The 15,337-nt window shown below is 36.6% G+C and overlaps 1 protein-coding gene across 2 annotated transcripts; it reads right to left on the bottom strand.

Annotated features, from left to right (window-relative positions):
- Window positions 1-2,495: 2,495 nt before the first annotated feature.
- Window positions 2,496-11,603, bottom strand: LOC144978004 (uncharacterized). Of its 2 annotated transcripts, none has more exons than XM_078923415.1 (5): window positions 11,385-11,603; window positions 9,003-9,120; window positions 6,033-7,943; window positions 4,017-4,155; window positions 2,496-2,683 (listed from the first exon to the last, which is right to left on the bottom strand). In XM_078923415.1, the coding sequence occupies exons 1-5, from the start codon at window positions 11,442-11,444 to the stop codon at window positions 2,509-2,511; spliced, it is 2,403 nt and encodes an 800-aa protein (XP_078779541.1). In that variant the 5' UTR covers window positions 11,445-11,603; the 3' UTR covers window positions 2,496-2,508. The 2 variants fall into 2 exon arrangements, with proteins under 2 accessions (XP_078779541.1, XP_078779543.1); XM_078923417.1 differs by having other exon boundaries at window positions 4,017-4,152; window positions 11,385-11,569.
- Between the last annotated feature and the right edge of the window lie 3,734 nt (window positions 11,604-15,337).

The raw sequence follows: 15,337 nt of genomic DNA, 5'->3' as shown, positions 1-15,337 counted from the left end.
TGTAATTTCCAAAAATGTTTGTATTCTTTAGGTTTTACGGCTTGCAACAAGTAGTATATCAGCGCCAGTAAAAAGGAAGAAAATGGGATAGTAAAAAGTTCTTGAATTACAATTAAAGTTAAAGAACCCATGAAAAGGTAAGACAAAGGGGAATTGGTTCAAATAGGAAACAGATGTAGATTCCAAGAACATAATATCAAAGTACTAAGTTTGAGATCACCTAAAAGTCTCATCCAGACATAAGCACAGGTCCCCACTAAGAGAGAAGATTTACAAGGAAAAAAATGTCATCACCCAAAACTAACTATACATTTGACTGTTTCCCTTTCAGCCAGGGCATCTGGTCAGGACCAGGACAAAACCAAGTAATCTCATTCCAAGACAAAGACAGAAAGCAAGTTGGAAAACAGATATAGGGGGATAGAAGACGCAGTAAGTACCTCCCTACCCACTATCTTTTTACCATATCATCAAACCGGAATTTTAAAGACAATGGCAGAATAACGGGATGGAAGAGTGAAAATAGGAATGATTCCGCCAAAAGTAGAAGGGTTGGCAGGTATGCATTGGGATGTAACAGTGCTGATGTGAAAAAGTAGGAAAATGTTGAACGATTGCCTTACTTTAAGCCCCATTTCTACTGCACTAAACCCCACTTTTAGAGCAATTGAGATGATAGACTATCATTGATACTCTAGCTAACTTCTGGAGAGTGAGAAACTGCACCTGTGTGTTCCACCACACATCAAGTTTCTCATTGCTAGCACATTGTTTTGAGAAAATCTAATTTTTAAAAGGAGGAAATTCCTCCTCTGGACTCCAAAATCGCGGATTTCCGCAGATCCGAGGAAAACCATCAGCACTGATGTAACTAAATGACAAGAAAAGATCCCGACCTAAGCCCAGCACTACATCGATTGACTATCAAGCCCCGATTGTAATACAACTGAACCCTGCTTTTCTTTTAGAGTAATTGAGATGATAAACTATAATCGATACTAAATTAAGGAGCAGGCACCAGCGTAAGATAAAGATCTGAACAAGTGTGTATGACCAGTAATCAGAAGGTCTGAGGTTCGAGCCAAGGTAGACTGATTTTTTTTTTTTTCTATTTTTCTCTCTTGCTCTTGTCTGACACCTTTCATACACACTTATTCAGATCTTTATCTATCATTGATACTCTAGCTAACTTCTGGAGAGAGGGGAAACTGCATCTATTTGGTTCAGCACACACACCAAGTCTCTCACTGCCATGCATGTACTCTTGGTCCATTGTACTGATTAAGTAGCGGCTAAAAAAGAAATGGAACCGTGAAATGTCCATCTATGAACGCATCTAAAAATACAACAAAAAAAAAAGAAGTCACAATTTCTTGCGAGTGACAAACTCATGTCTTGTCACAGAGTGACAAATTATGGAGCAAGCACCGATGTAGGATTAAAATCTGATAAAGTGTGTATGAAACAGTGCCAGACAAAGCAAGAAAAAAAACCCCCCAAAAATAAAGTCTTCCTCACTCGTCCAATTTGGGAGGTCTGGGGTTCCATCCCAAGACGAGAAGACTGATTTTGTGGGTGATGATATTTTTCTTTCTTTGCTTTGTCTGGCAATGTTTTTTTTTTGTTGTTTTTTTTAAAAAGTGTTTTACGGCGCTTGAAACACATTAAGGTCATATCAGCGCTAGTAAAAAGGAAGAAAATGGGATAGTAAAAAGTTATAGAATTACAATTAAAGCACCCAAGAAAAGGTAAGACAAAGGGGAATTGGTTCAAATAGGGAATAGATGTAGATTCCAAGAGCACACTATCAAAGTACTTAATTTGAGATCACCTAAAAGTCTCATCCAGACACAAGCACAGGTCTCCACTAAGAGGCATACACTCAAATGTTTACAAATTATATATAACACGTAAACACAACAAAATACAGTTCACAACAGAGAGATGATTTATAAGGAAATAAATATCATCTCCCAAAACTAACTATACAATTGACTGTTTCCCTCCCAGCCATAAAACTCCGGCAAGGATCAGGACAAAACTAAGTAATCTCATTCCAAGACAATAGGGAATGAGATTAGCGGAAGAGTAGCGTCCCTTGATTGGACGTCATCGCCGGAAAAGTTATCAGAGAGAGAGAACGTCATGTTGGTTTTGCGGCATGAGACACTTCACCGAAAGCGAGGACGAGAGAGACGCATGCGCAAAACCATTTTGACGTTCTCTCTGTAAGGTGATGTCCAATCAAGGGATGCTACTCTTCCGCTAATCTCATTCCCTATAACAGGAAACAATTGGAAAACAGGTATTGGGGGGATAGAAGACACAACATGTACCTCCCTACCCACTATGGGAGGTCAGGAACCCCACCCAGTTGTCACTGTTTCATACACACTTTTTCAGAGCTTGATCTTGTAACAACACACTAATCACTACCTTCTCATATCTTTCTCTCATGGTTCCAAAAAAAAAAATAATAATTTTAAACTAGTCACTGCAATGCACTATTTATTGTCTCTTCATTTTCTTCTTGAGCAAAGCTTTCCTCTTCAGTTCCTCTTCCTCCCGCCTGATGTCCTCCAGATCCTCCATCAACCCAATCTTGGCACTTCTTTTCTCCTCGGCCATCACCGTGGCAAAATTGGCCTCCATGTCCGATACATCGTCATCCTCGTCCACATACCTGGAGATAAAAATATATCGAATATACTAATTACAGTAAAAAAAAAAAACAGAACAAAAATAAAAAACAATACAAACTTGAGCCTCTGTAGCACTATCAGGGTTGCCAATTCAGTAGACAAAAATTGACTGAACTTTGATGCAAACTAATCGACCAATGAGCAACCTTTATCTGAGCACTGAGATTTGATGCTTACTTACTTACTTATCTGAACCAGCGACCACCTGAGCTCTAGCCCTTCGGTCTTGTGCCATGACATATAAGTTAGACGTCTTTTGTAGTTGTTTCAGGTGACTATAAAGTGTGTTACTGATGCTTGGATTTGGTGGGAGGAATGTGCATCTCAGGTCTTCAAGAGGTTGACATTCAAGCAAGTGGTGTGTTACTGTTTCATTGGGGTGTTGACATAGGGGGCAGGAAGGGGATGTGTCTTTTGTAATTTTGCTTAAATGGTTGTTGAGCGGTATGTGTTGTGTTCTTAGTTGAAAAATGATGCTTTGCTGGTGTCTTCTGAGCTTATTTAGGCGAGATTTGATGCAAACACGTCGGCCAACCTTTATCTGAACACTGAGATTTGATGCAAACACGTCGGCCAACCTTTATCTGAACAGTGAGATTTGATGCAAACACGTCCACCAACCTTTATCTGAACACTGAGATTTGATGCAAACACGCCCACCAACCTATATCTGAACACTGAGATTTGATGCAAACACGCCCACCAACCTATATCTGAACAGTGAGATTTGATGCAAACACGTCCACCAACCTTTATCTGAACACTGAGACTTCACCTGGGACTGGCCTTGGTCCATTTCCATGTGACGCAAATGTTTAATATCAAAAGAAATATAACTTGCTTTCCAAGAGATCAAATGACAGAAATAAAAATAAATCAACAAACCTAGACATTAACTCTCTCCTTACCAGCTATTTTAAGAATTTCCCTCGAAAATTCACACCCACCCAGTGCAAAAATAGACTCTTTTACTCAAACAAAAAAGTACCAAGTGAGCTCTACAACACAAGTGTTTAGTATTTATAACTGTAATAAAGGAATTCTTTAAATTTTGTGATGTACAAGAGAAATCAGAATGAGAAAATTGTCGGTAAAATCGTAACGAATGTGACGATTTTCCTATGGGTGGTAAGGAGAGGGTTAAAGCAGATCCTGTACCTAATCAGAAAAATCAAGAAAAAATCTACAACAGCTCTCTATACTTTTCAAATTTATGCTATTTAATTTTTTGGGTTTTTTTTTTCACGACCAAATAGTTTTACAAAGCTTTATTTTTCCCAATCATACATTAAATATATAATTGCAAGCACGTACCTATTTTTGTTGTAACCAAATATCTTTGCGATATGTTTTGAGTAGTCACCATCTTCATCGTCTCCGTCATCGATAAATCCATCGAGGTCAGACTCCTCATCTGCTTCATCCTCTTCCTGAAAACTCCTCTTTTTGGCTGCTGTAAGGAAATACATTTTTTGATTGGCCGTCAGTCATACTTTTCTTGATTAAAAATTTTAAAAAAAAATATATTGTTAATAATGCATAAATAACAGGCAACTTTTCACAGAGCCAAAACACGAGAACCCTAAAAAGACCCAAAATGGCAGCATGTTTGAAGTATCGTAAAATATAATCTAGATGGAGATTTTAATATTAGTGGAGATCCTTGGCATCGTCTGCAGGTCCGGAGAGGATGAGGGTGAGTGAGTTGTTTCAATTATCTGGTCAAAAAATTAAAAATCTGAGACATTTCCATACCACCCAATTTTTTTCCCTTTTCCCCAGATTGTCAAATCGGAACATTCAGGATTTTTGTATGCTTGTGTGTTTTGAAATTTGAAACATATAATGTGAAAAGGGCAATATAATCCCCATAAAAAGAATTCCCACTAAAAAAACCAGACAAACACCCACACACAAATCCTAATGATTGTGTGTATGTAGATGAAAGCTAGCTTTGATGAAACAAGAACAATGACATTATGAGAAATATTAATACAGAATATAAAAATGGTACATAAATGAAACGAAAAGCATTGTATATTTTACAAATAACATACACATTCGGTCGGAGGATAAACATTGATTCAATATTTATGTATATTTATCTCAATAACCAAACCAAGCTATTTTGCAATCTAACGAAAACTTATGGAGCTATTTGCATTTGAAGACAAAGAAAAAGAACATCATTGTTACAATCACTGCTGCCAACCCTAGCACAAGTAATAAATGTGTATGATGGAAAGCCAAAAATCCTAAACCGTCCCCACAAAAAAACCCCAGAAGAAATCAAACGTGACAATTCTGATGATGGGTAGTTAGATCACACTAGCAATATCATAGTTGATAATTGATGAAAAAGCTTACTCTTTATTGATGATATTAATAGTATCAATTTAAACTTTAAGAATAAAAATGTAAATCCAATATGACTCCACCAAATAATATTTTATTAAACTTCCAGGTCATGAACAAATTAAAGCGTCTAAAGTACACTAAAAGAGTGTCAAATTCTAAAGTACACTAAAACTGTTTGTTTTTGTTTCTAGGTGTTTAACGACGCTTTCGACACCATTTAGGTCATTTAAGCGCCTGTTTCTGTCTTTTATCAATTTTGATCAGCCTTGAGGGGTCATAGCTGCTGAAAACGTGTACTGTTGTAAAATCATAATAGTTACATGTTATATTTATGTAAATTTATTAATTCAATCTGCATACTAAAATTTAGCGATGACAGACGACAGAGACTGCATACTCTATTTATAAAAGAGTGCAAATTCTAAAGTCCACTAAAAATGTCAAACGAATCACTACAATGTCGAATAAAGTCCACTAAAGAGTATCAAATTCTAAAGTCCACTAAAAGAGTTCAATTAATCATAAAAGAGTGTCAAATTCTAAAGTCCACTAAAAGAGTTCAAATCAAGTCATAAAAAGTTAAATTCTAAGTACACTAAAAGATGTCAATTCTAAAGTCACTAAAGAGTGTCAATTTAAAGTCCACTAAAGTGTCAAATTTAAAGTCCCTAAAAGAGTGTCAAATCTAAAGTCACGTAAAAGATTCAATTCTAAGTCAACTACAAAGTTCAAATTTAACAGACACTAACAGAGATGTCAAATTCTGTCATAAAGATGTCAAATTCTAAAGTACACTAAAAGAGTATCAAATTAAAGCGACTTGCTTTATTAAAATGTTTAAATAATGGAAATAACACGTATGATCATCAGCAAAACGCATACAGGTGTAAATTTAAAAAAAAAAAACAAAAAAAAAAAAACTAAGAATACGCAATATTTACTGAAGATCAACACAATCTGTACTGTACTTACCGTTATGGTTAGCCGACTTTTTCTTGTGTACACTGTTGTAGATCCTATCAAAGGGATTGGCAGAAGCTGACTGTGGCTGGTGACGTCCCTTGGCACCCCGTACAACATCCTCATCACTGTTGAACTCGTCGTCATCCTCCGCGGGACCGCACACCAAAACATTTTCGTTGACCGTGATTTCCTTCTTGGGTTTAACAGAAGAACCGACGTGCCCGGGTCTCTTTATAGTATCTCTATTACTGTCTTTAAAATTGCTCTTACTGTCTTTAAAATTGTTCTTACTGCTAATACTTCTGTCATTATCACGACTATGCTTAGAATTGTTCTCACGATTGTCTCCCTCATCAGAAGAAGAAGAAGAGTGACTATTTTCCTTTCCACCGCTAGGATGCTTACCACCGAACTTCAACCAGTTTTGATATTCCTTTGACTTCACCCTCTCCTTTCTTTCTTTTTCTTCCTGGGTCAGAGGTCGCTCATCCTCCTCCTTCTTCTTCTTCTTTTTCGGAATTGTCATCAACCCAGTGGGCTTGGGAGGATCTTTCAGTTTCTGAGCTGCCATGGCTAAAATGGCATTGAAGTCGGGAGGTGGTGGAGCTGCATTGCCGGCATGCCGTACAATTTTTGGCTTTTTACGTTGTTCAACATCACCAGTTTTAGGCTTTTTCCTACTCTCAGGCTCTGGAGACAAACTGTGGTCTTTTCTTTTCCGATTATGGTGATTCTCCGAAGATTTTTTCTCTGATCTCACGTAGGACTTTCTGGATTGTTTCTTCTCTTTGGTTTTATCAAGAGCAGAATCTCCATCAGTGTCTTTTTTCATAGCTCTCTCCCATGCCTGTTTAGCCATTCTAGCAATTTTATCACGCTCTAATTTTGACTGATGTTCGTTTAACATAATATCAATCACAGACGCTGAACCATTTTTATTTTCATCCTCCTCATCTGAAGAATACACATCTTTCACAATTTCTTTGGACTTCACTCTTTCATCTTCTTTTTCTGCTTTTGAAGTCCGGCTACTGCCCTGAGACTTCTCACCCCTTGACCTACGACCTTTTCCCTGCTGCTCTTTATGAATGGCATCCAATGTTCTCTGTTTAATGGCAGCAAGCTTTGCCAGAATTTTTTCTTTCTCTGATAACTGAGCAGTAGGCACTGCGTGGCGTTCGGCGACAGGTTTGAGGTGGTGTTTTGACAGGGCAATAGGCTGCTGCTCAGCAGCAGATGGGGAGGTAGTTGAAGCAGGTTTGGAATCAGGCATTAAAGATAACGATGATGATGACTTTGACGAGGAGGAAGATTGTTTTGATGATGAAGATGACGATTTTGAATGAGAACTTGACTTGTGCTTGGAGACAGATGAGGAATGGTGAGAACCTGAACCATGCTTTGATGAAGATGATGACGACGATTTTGAATGAGAGGAAGATGAAGATGATGATTTTGAATGAGATGAAGATGATGATTTTGAACGAGACGAGGATGACGATTTTGAATGAGATGAAGACGACGATGAGCTGTGATGTTTATTATCCTTTGAAAGACTAGAATGGCTGCTGGACTTCGAGGACTCATGACTAGAATGTGACGATTTCTCCTTGGCTTTGGAAGAAGACGAGGATGAAGAAGATTTTTGTGACGAGGAATGTTTGTGGTTGTCACTTTTGGAATCTGACACACATTTGGGTGAATGTTCGCCATCAGACGATGAGAGACGAGAGGAACTATCCAGCCCATTGCTGACTGGGGCACTGACGTCATCTTCATCATCATCAAACAAGGAGTTGATCAATTTTTCAGTGTCAACTGCAGTTTCATTTTCTACAGGTTTCTTCTTTGGAATTCGGAACTGAGATTTTTTCCTTTCCTCTCGCTCCCTGGCCTTCTCCTTCTCCCTTTGTAACTTTTCTAGAGAGACAAAATTGGAAGAAGAAAATTATTGATTAAACGGAAAGGAAAAGATACAAAATAAGAAAAAAAAAGCCTAATAAAGTTTGTTATGAAATGTCGCCGGATTCTTCTGTGTGACAAAAGGCATGGAGAATTCTATGTTAATTAAATCCATGAACAGTTTGGTGTTTTGATATTAAATTCTGTTCATTTTTCAAAATAACAAGTAAAGCATTGGTGTAAAGCCTTTATAAACGATTAGAAGTTTAAAAAAAAAAAAAACAAAAAAAAACAACCAAATCATCTTGAATTGTGACATAAATATTTGGCCAGTCTCAGGCATAGCCTTGATAAGTACTTGCTTTTCACCAAAGCAATCAGCCCCACATTTTATAAGTATTAATCATAGTATTATGACAAACCGATGAAGGTATTGCAATGCAATTCCTTCATCGGTTTGTCATAATACTATGATTAATACTTACAAAATGTGGGGCTGATTGCTTTGGGTGAAAAGCAAGTACTTATCAAGGCTATGCCTGAGACTGGCCAAATATTTATGTCACAATTCAAGATGATTTTTTTTTGGGTTTTTTCTTTTGTTTGTGTTAAAATTATGATTGATGCTGATATGTGGAGCTGGTATTTTTTTGGGGGTTACAGACAAACACTTAAGATAGCTATGGTCTCAAGTTAGAACTTAAACGGGCTACAATCGTGCAGACAAGTGCCTTCCCCTACTCACACCTCCTCCCACGCTGTCCCGTGAGATGCATTGTGTGTGTGTGTGTGTGTATGATTCCGCAGTGAATAATATGCATTATTTTGTCAATACAAAAGCACGGATAGATAACTTCATCAATCTACAAAATCTGGTTGTGCAAACATTGATATCGGTTGGCCTCATCACAGTCCGTATCCCTTGTCTTACAGCCGTGTTCACTCATTCGAAACATGGACTCAACACACTTTACCCAGTGTAGTTCGATGAATGCCTGTTACACTGTCATATCATGACAAAAGCATTTCCCGTGAGGAAAAAAAAAAAAAGAAAAAGAAAAGTATATCAAAAGTTACCTTTCAATTGTTTCTCATTCTCTTTCTCCTGAATGAGTTTCTTCACCACATCAGAACGGACAACCTCTTTCACTTCCTTTTTTGGTGCTGGAAGGTCAAGGCTGTATCGATTTATTTTCTGAAATTCAAAACAAACCAAAAAAAATTTTAAAAATCATGTACCACAAATCATCACAATATTTTTTAATTTGTGTGTGAAAAGTCAAGATGATGACAAGCCATCATCAAATATATGAGTAGCCGATTTCAAAACATCTTAGTCTTAAGTCACATCCTGATAGAAAATGAGTTAACAATCTCAAGCTATCTTTTAGATTCCATAGAATCACCAAAAAATTGGAGTTTTAAAACACTCAGGAAGGAAAACAATAAGTATCTTCCTGTTTAAGTCAGAAAATTTATGACAAAAATTGCAGTTTTCTGTGAATGATGAAAATGGGACTGAACACGTTTTGAAAGTCACCTACTCATATAATGGAAAACTTCTTAAACATTTGTTTATGGTTTGCCTACTTACTACGAATTCCCAGTACCATCGGCAATTAAGCACGAGATGCCTTTTCCACTCTAACTCGATAGACGAATGACAATATTGAAAAACTTTTAAATCTATCATACTTCTATCGATTTGTTTATAATTCATTATAGAAACTAAGATAAACTCCAGCTCAATGGGTCTTATGGCTCCAAACAACTATTTGTATATTCTTTTATTAGCCGTCAAATTTCCTACATGATCTAGTCAAAAGTTATAAAATAGTTTAACACACCCCCTTTACACACACACACATACACACACGAACAAAAATACTTAATAAAAAATAAAAAACAAAAAAAAAACAAAACACATGTCTCTTTTTCTTGTCCCTCAAACCTCAAGGACAGAAGGGAAAAAAAATAAATCCAGAGTGACAAGCTGTTTGCTAGGCAAGATTGTGTCATTCATCAGAAATCATTTCTGTTCCTTGTAGTAAACAACTCCTTGATCAAGACGATCTCCATTCCGTGTACAGTGAAGTTTGCAATAAAACCAGCTCTCTATGTCAACACCCGACAACCATTCCTATCCCCCCCCCCCCCCCTATGTTGATTACCGTATGGTTGAAGTTGAATAAACATTAAAATTAATGAATGATGCTACTGGAGTTGGGTACAATAGGTATTATTATTATATAGATATGGTGGCCAAGCTTCTGGATCAGACAACTGAATGTAAAATATGTCTGACTGGTCTCATCATTCAAGGCATTCAAGTGCCATCTTGATGCTCATTGTGAAACAGAAAAATACTGTTTGTAAAGTTAAATTCAGACACCTCCTTCCACTGTGTGGCATGCCCAGTTTTGAGAGACTTGAATTAAATACGTTCACGAATGCACAAGAGCAGATAAAAGGCTGTAAAAGCCTACATAAATCTGGACTTATATCATATCATATCATCATATCGTTAACTATAGGCTCTATGCACGATACCAGCATCATACAAATTGGAAATTCTATACTTTCCTTCAAGAAAGATAAAATTCTCAGCTGTTGATTTATGCAGACTTCAACTTCAATGACTGTGACTGTATATAAAAGTAAAACAACTCAAGAAAACTGGAATAGACTGGTTTAAAAACCAGTCTCTTCTGGAATCAAATATGGGGAGTCCCCCCCCCCTCCCAAACCCCCTACTAGAAGTTCTAGTGTAGGGGGTTTGGGAGGGGGGGGGGGAGACTTTATATTTATATTCTTTAAAAAGTTTTCCCCCTCCCAACTTCCTACTAGAACAAGAATACTTGGGATGTAGTAGCTTATGGAAGGTCTCCCCAAATTTGACATGATTTTGCTCAAAACTAAAACTAGAACTCTCACCACACTTTCAGATCTTGGTCCCATGATTTTTTTGTTGATTTGCCTCGACACCATCAGAGGTCTTTGTTATCGACATTCAATTTCGTCTAATCACTAATCAATCACCAAAAATCAATCATGAACTTCGACTCGCAACTTCGTTTATAATAGAATAAATTGTTTCAAAATCTTTGAAGTTATGATAGTGCTGAGAAATGAAATAAGATGACAAGGAATTATGGAATTTGTTATAGTTTTGTAAATTAAATAAAAAGAAGAGTCGACGAAGTCCGAAGTCGACGTCAAGAGCGAGAAAATTGAAAGTTTACTTCTACTCCATTGTGAATGTCAAGAGTCTTGCAACAAATATAATTTAGTTTTTCCTTTTTAAAAAATAAAATTAAATTAATACATAATATCCTTCCAAATAATAAATCAAAGCTTCATATATCCAGTCCTTTGACGTTGGAAACCATCGATCCCAACTCAGTAGCCTTCAGTAGCAGAAAAATAAAAGTAAGAGAAAAAAATTAAGAATAGACTTACAATTTTGTCTTTGCTTTTTTGCTTGGCACTGGCAACATTCATTAATGTTGTGAAGTCCATGATTACAATAAGCTAAAACCCTTATGCTTAGCTTGAAGGTTAACTATCTACTTTGAAAACACTGGACAAATTTATCACTGTGAAATTTTACGTCTACTCCTCGCAACAAAATCCAAGTAAGTGAAATCTTCTGTCTTCAGTTTTCCCAAGAAATTGTACTTTTCAGACTTGGAGAGTTCCTATAGGCTGATAGATAGTTAACTCACAGTTCAAACGAGCTATTTGGTTTATCGATATAACGACATTAACGATAAATTATATCGTTTTTCTTTTACAATATTTCTGATATTTTGGTTGCTGTTAATTTAGTTTTTGTTATTATGGTTGCGATTAATGTTGTTTTTATTGGGATTTTGTTGGCATTGTTTTTGTTGTTGACATCGTTTTTAATGTTAAGTAGTAATAGTAGTAGTAGTAGTAGTAATAGTAGTAGTAGTAGTAGTAGTAGTAGTAGTAGTAGTAGTAGTAGTAGTAGTTGCAGCAGCAGCAGCAGCAGCAGTAGTAGTAGTGGTAGTGGTAGTAGTAGTAGCAGTAGTAGTAGCAGTAGTAGTAGTAGGCTATGTGGTCTTGTGGTATGATACTCGCTTTCGGATCCGAAGGTCCTGGGTTCGAGCCTTGCTCGGCGCATAGTTGAGTCCTTGGAAAAGACTCTTTACTCTCATTCTCTCATCGTACTCAGGTGTAAAATGAGTACCTGGCTGTTAACAGCGTTGTCTTTGTCCGAAAAAAATCTAAAATCGCCTAACAGGCATCGTGTCCCGTCCTCCATGTTAAATGTGGCTGTTGGTCAGGGACCCCTTTAAAGCGCTTTGAGTATGTTTAGTGGATATTGCTCTATATAAAAGCTCTTTTTTAAAAAACAAAAACAAAAACATCATCATCGTCATCACTGGCGGTCGGTCAAAAGGGCGAAGTTGTTTTTTGCCGCCCTATATTTTCCGTTGATCAGCATGTTAGCCAAACAATAAACCTCATTTGTAAAAAATGTTAATTAAAAATTTAGCACAGACTGCTTTTTCAAAATCTGTTGTGTTTTGAATTTAATATTTGTTTACTTTCGTCAACACTCGTGAGTCGCTCCTTCGTAGGAACCACAGGTGGCGTCTTGTGACGTCAAAACGACTCGTCTCATCTGTCCCACGTTGTCTGCGCGGGGTGACAAGGTAGTGACAATGTGGTGTGGCGGGGAAGTCTTTTTGTTTCGTTTTGTTTTTATGAGCCGGTCTATGATCGGCAGCCCTGTCTTTACCCGAAAGGCTACTGTTGTGTATTGAAGAAAGAGTTACCATCGCTCTGTACTTCTAAGTAAATAATAATGTGAAATTGAATGTAAGCAAAAAGCAGATCAAATGAACGTTTCGAGTTTCCCCTTTATTAACAAAACAGGATGAATGAAACACCACAGATGGATGAGATCTGTGGTGTTTCATTCACCCTGTTTTGTTGATAAAAGGGAAACCCGAAACGTTCATTTGATCTGTTTTTGTAATTAAATTGAAGCTTACATTCAATTTCACATTATTATTTATTTCTTCGAGCTTCGAGCAGCAACATTTACATTATGTACTTCTAAGGAGACACAGAGCGAGTTTCTAAACTGTATTATGTACAATATTTATTTGGAAGAATTAAAACGCGATAAAACAAATACATACTGTCATGGTCTCAAGTGAGTAAAGAGCTACTCGACTATGCATAAAGATATATGTAGAATGAGGCCCCAGAATTTACTAGTTACTATAAATGAAAAACAATTAACGATTTGTTTACAATGAAATAAAAATAATGATGAAATTTAATTAAAAGAGATAAACAGTGATCGTGGCAGTTACAAATAGAGATATGAATATTTTACGTAACTTATGATAATATATCAGGTTCGTAAGTTTACGTTTCCAGGCAGTTGATGGGCTTGGATGATCTATTCCTCTGATAACAGGATCGGACTCGTAAAATTCCACTTCCAGGCAATTGGTAATGGTTTAATATGTAATCCTTTGACAGCGGGCTCGGGTTTGATCCTTGAAGATTATACAATCAAAGTTAAAAGCTCCGGCGTCTTAATGGTGTAGATATAATATCTACAAAGTCCCAAAAGATAAAAATCTTCCAGTATATATATAGGAATAGAGCGACTGGCCGTCCGGCATAGATTGTGGAGAGAAAGTGAGTGTCAAATGTTAGACCTATCAGCTTTTATAATAAGTGGCTACGTGACAGAATGTAGAACGAAAAGTATTCACTAATTAGAAATTAATTCGAGGGAAGGCTATAAAAGGAAAGACGATCTAATATTAGAAGGTAAAGTTTATCTAAGCCTACCGAAATATAACTGGAGTGAGATGAATTCAGTTCTTAATAAAATAAAATTTAATAAGATAATTGTGAACAACCTTTACTGTGACACCCCCCACCCACGTTTAAAATATACTCTTTAACCATTATGGGAAAGATAGATTTTACAAACGGAAGTAAATTTACTATCATGATACTCTAGCATTAATCCATTGTTATGATTTGTGCTACAATTAAATTATTTATTAACTAGACATGGAAATGTTTATATTAACGTAGGTATATGAATGGGTGACAATAACAATGAAAGATTGTGATTACAAATCATTGTGATGAACAACATGATGGCAATGTGATTACAAATCATTGTGATAAGCAATAGTGATGGCAATGAAGCATGATTTAAGTCGATGATATGAAGGTAATTTACTGAATGAAATTAATGAAAATGTAAATGGAATATTGACATTTCAATTATTAATCATAAATGAGTGAAAATTCATAACAATAATAGATAAAGAGAAGATTTCCCAAATGATGAATGGGTATGGTATATATATCCAAACAATACTCAATGTTACATTAAGTTGGGTCATCATGTTTACAAATAAAATTATCGAAATTGTGCGTTCTGATTTGGCATAGTTTGCGAGGTAACTAACAGTATGCATGAGAGGTTAAGTTATACCCTTCTCACGTCATTACACTAATCGAGAAAGTAGGTCGGCGTGAATATTTTCACAGCCTGGTATGTGAGAGATACTGAAAGTGTAATTTTGCAAAAATAGACTCCACCTTAGTACTCTACTATTATTCATTTTGTTATTTCTTATGTACGTGAGTGGTTTATGGTCCGTTTCGACCACAAACTCTTTTAGCAGTAGATATCTGCTGAATGTCTTTAAAGCAAAGACGATGGCCAGTCCTTCACGCTCTATTACAGAGTATCGTGATTCTCTGTCCAATAATTTTCTGCTTGCATATAAGCAAGGCATTAGAGTTCCCTCATGCTCCTGTAATAGTACACCTGCGATGCCCTTATCAGACGCGTCAGTTCTTACAACAAATTCTTTTGACATGTCGGGTAATTTAAGAATTGGTTCTGAACAGAGTAATGCCTTTAATTGGTTAAAGCTATTCTGACACGCTTCTGTCCAAACAATTTTGTTCGGTGACCCATTCTTTGTCAGATTTGTTAGCGGTGTCGCGATGTGCGCGAAGTTGTAAATGTATTTCCTGTAAAAATTTAGGAGCCCAAGTACTTTGCGTACTTCTTTTTTTGTCTTAGGTGGTTGCAATTGTGCGATTTTTGTTTGTTTTTCTGTCTCGGGTGTCTGTGTCCCATGACCAACGGTATGACCGAGAAAATCAATTTTGTAAAATGCTATGCTTGTTTTTGACGGTTTTGTTGTTAAAGAATTACGTTTTAATGCTTCAAGCACTAATTCTAAGGTTGTCATGTGATCAGTCCATGAGTTTGAGAAAATACATGCGTCGTCGAAGTATGAGAGTGTAGACGGGATGTCTTTTAATAACATACGCATCATTCTTTGGAATGTCGATGCGGCTGTCGATAATCCAAATGGCATATAGTTAAA

This window comes from Berghia stephanieae, chromosome 8, assembly GCF_034508935.2.
Source record: "Berghia stephanieae isolate SIO BIC M18660-M18661 chromosome 8, UCSD_Bste_1.3, whole genome shotgun sequence".
Lineage (NCBI taxonomy): Eukaryota > Metazoa > Mollusca > Gastropoda > Nudibranchia > Aeolidiidae > Berghia > Berghia stephanieae.
The sequence above is the reverse complement of the archived record's forward strand: the minus strand, read 5'-3'. Positions and strand labels throughout refer to the sequence as shown.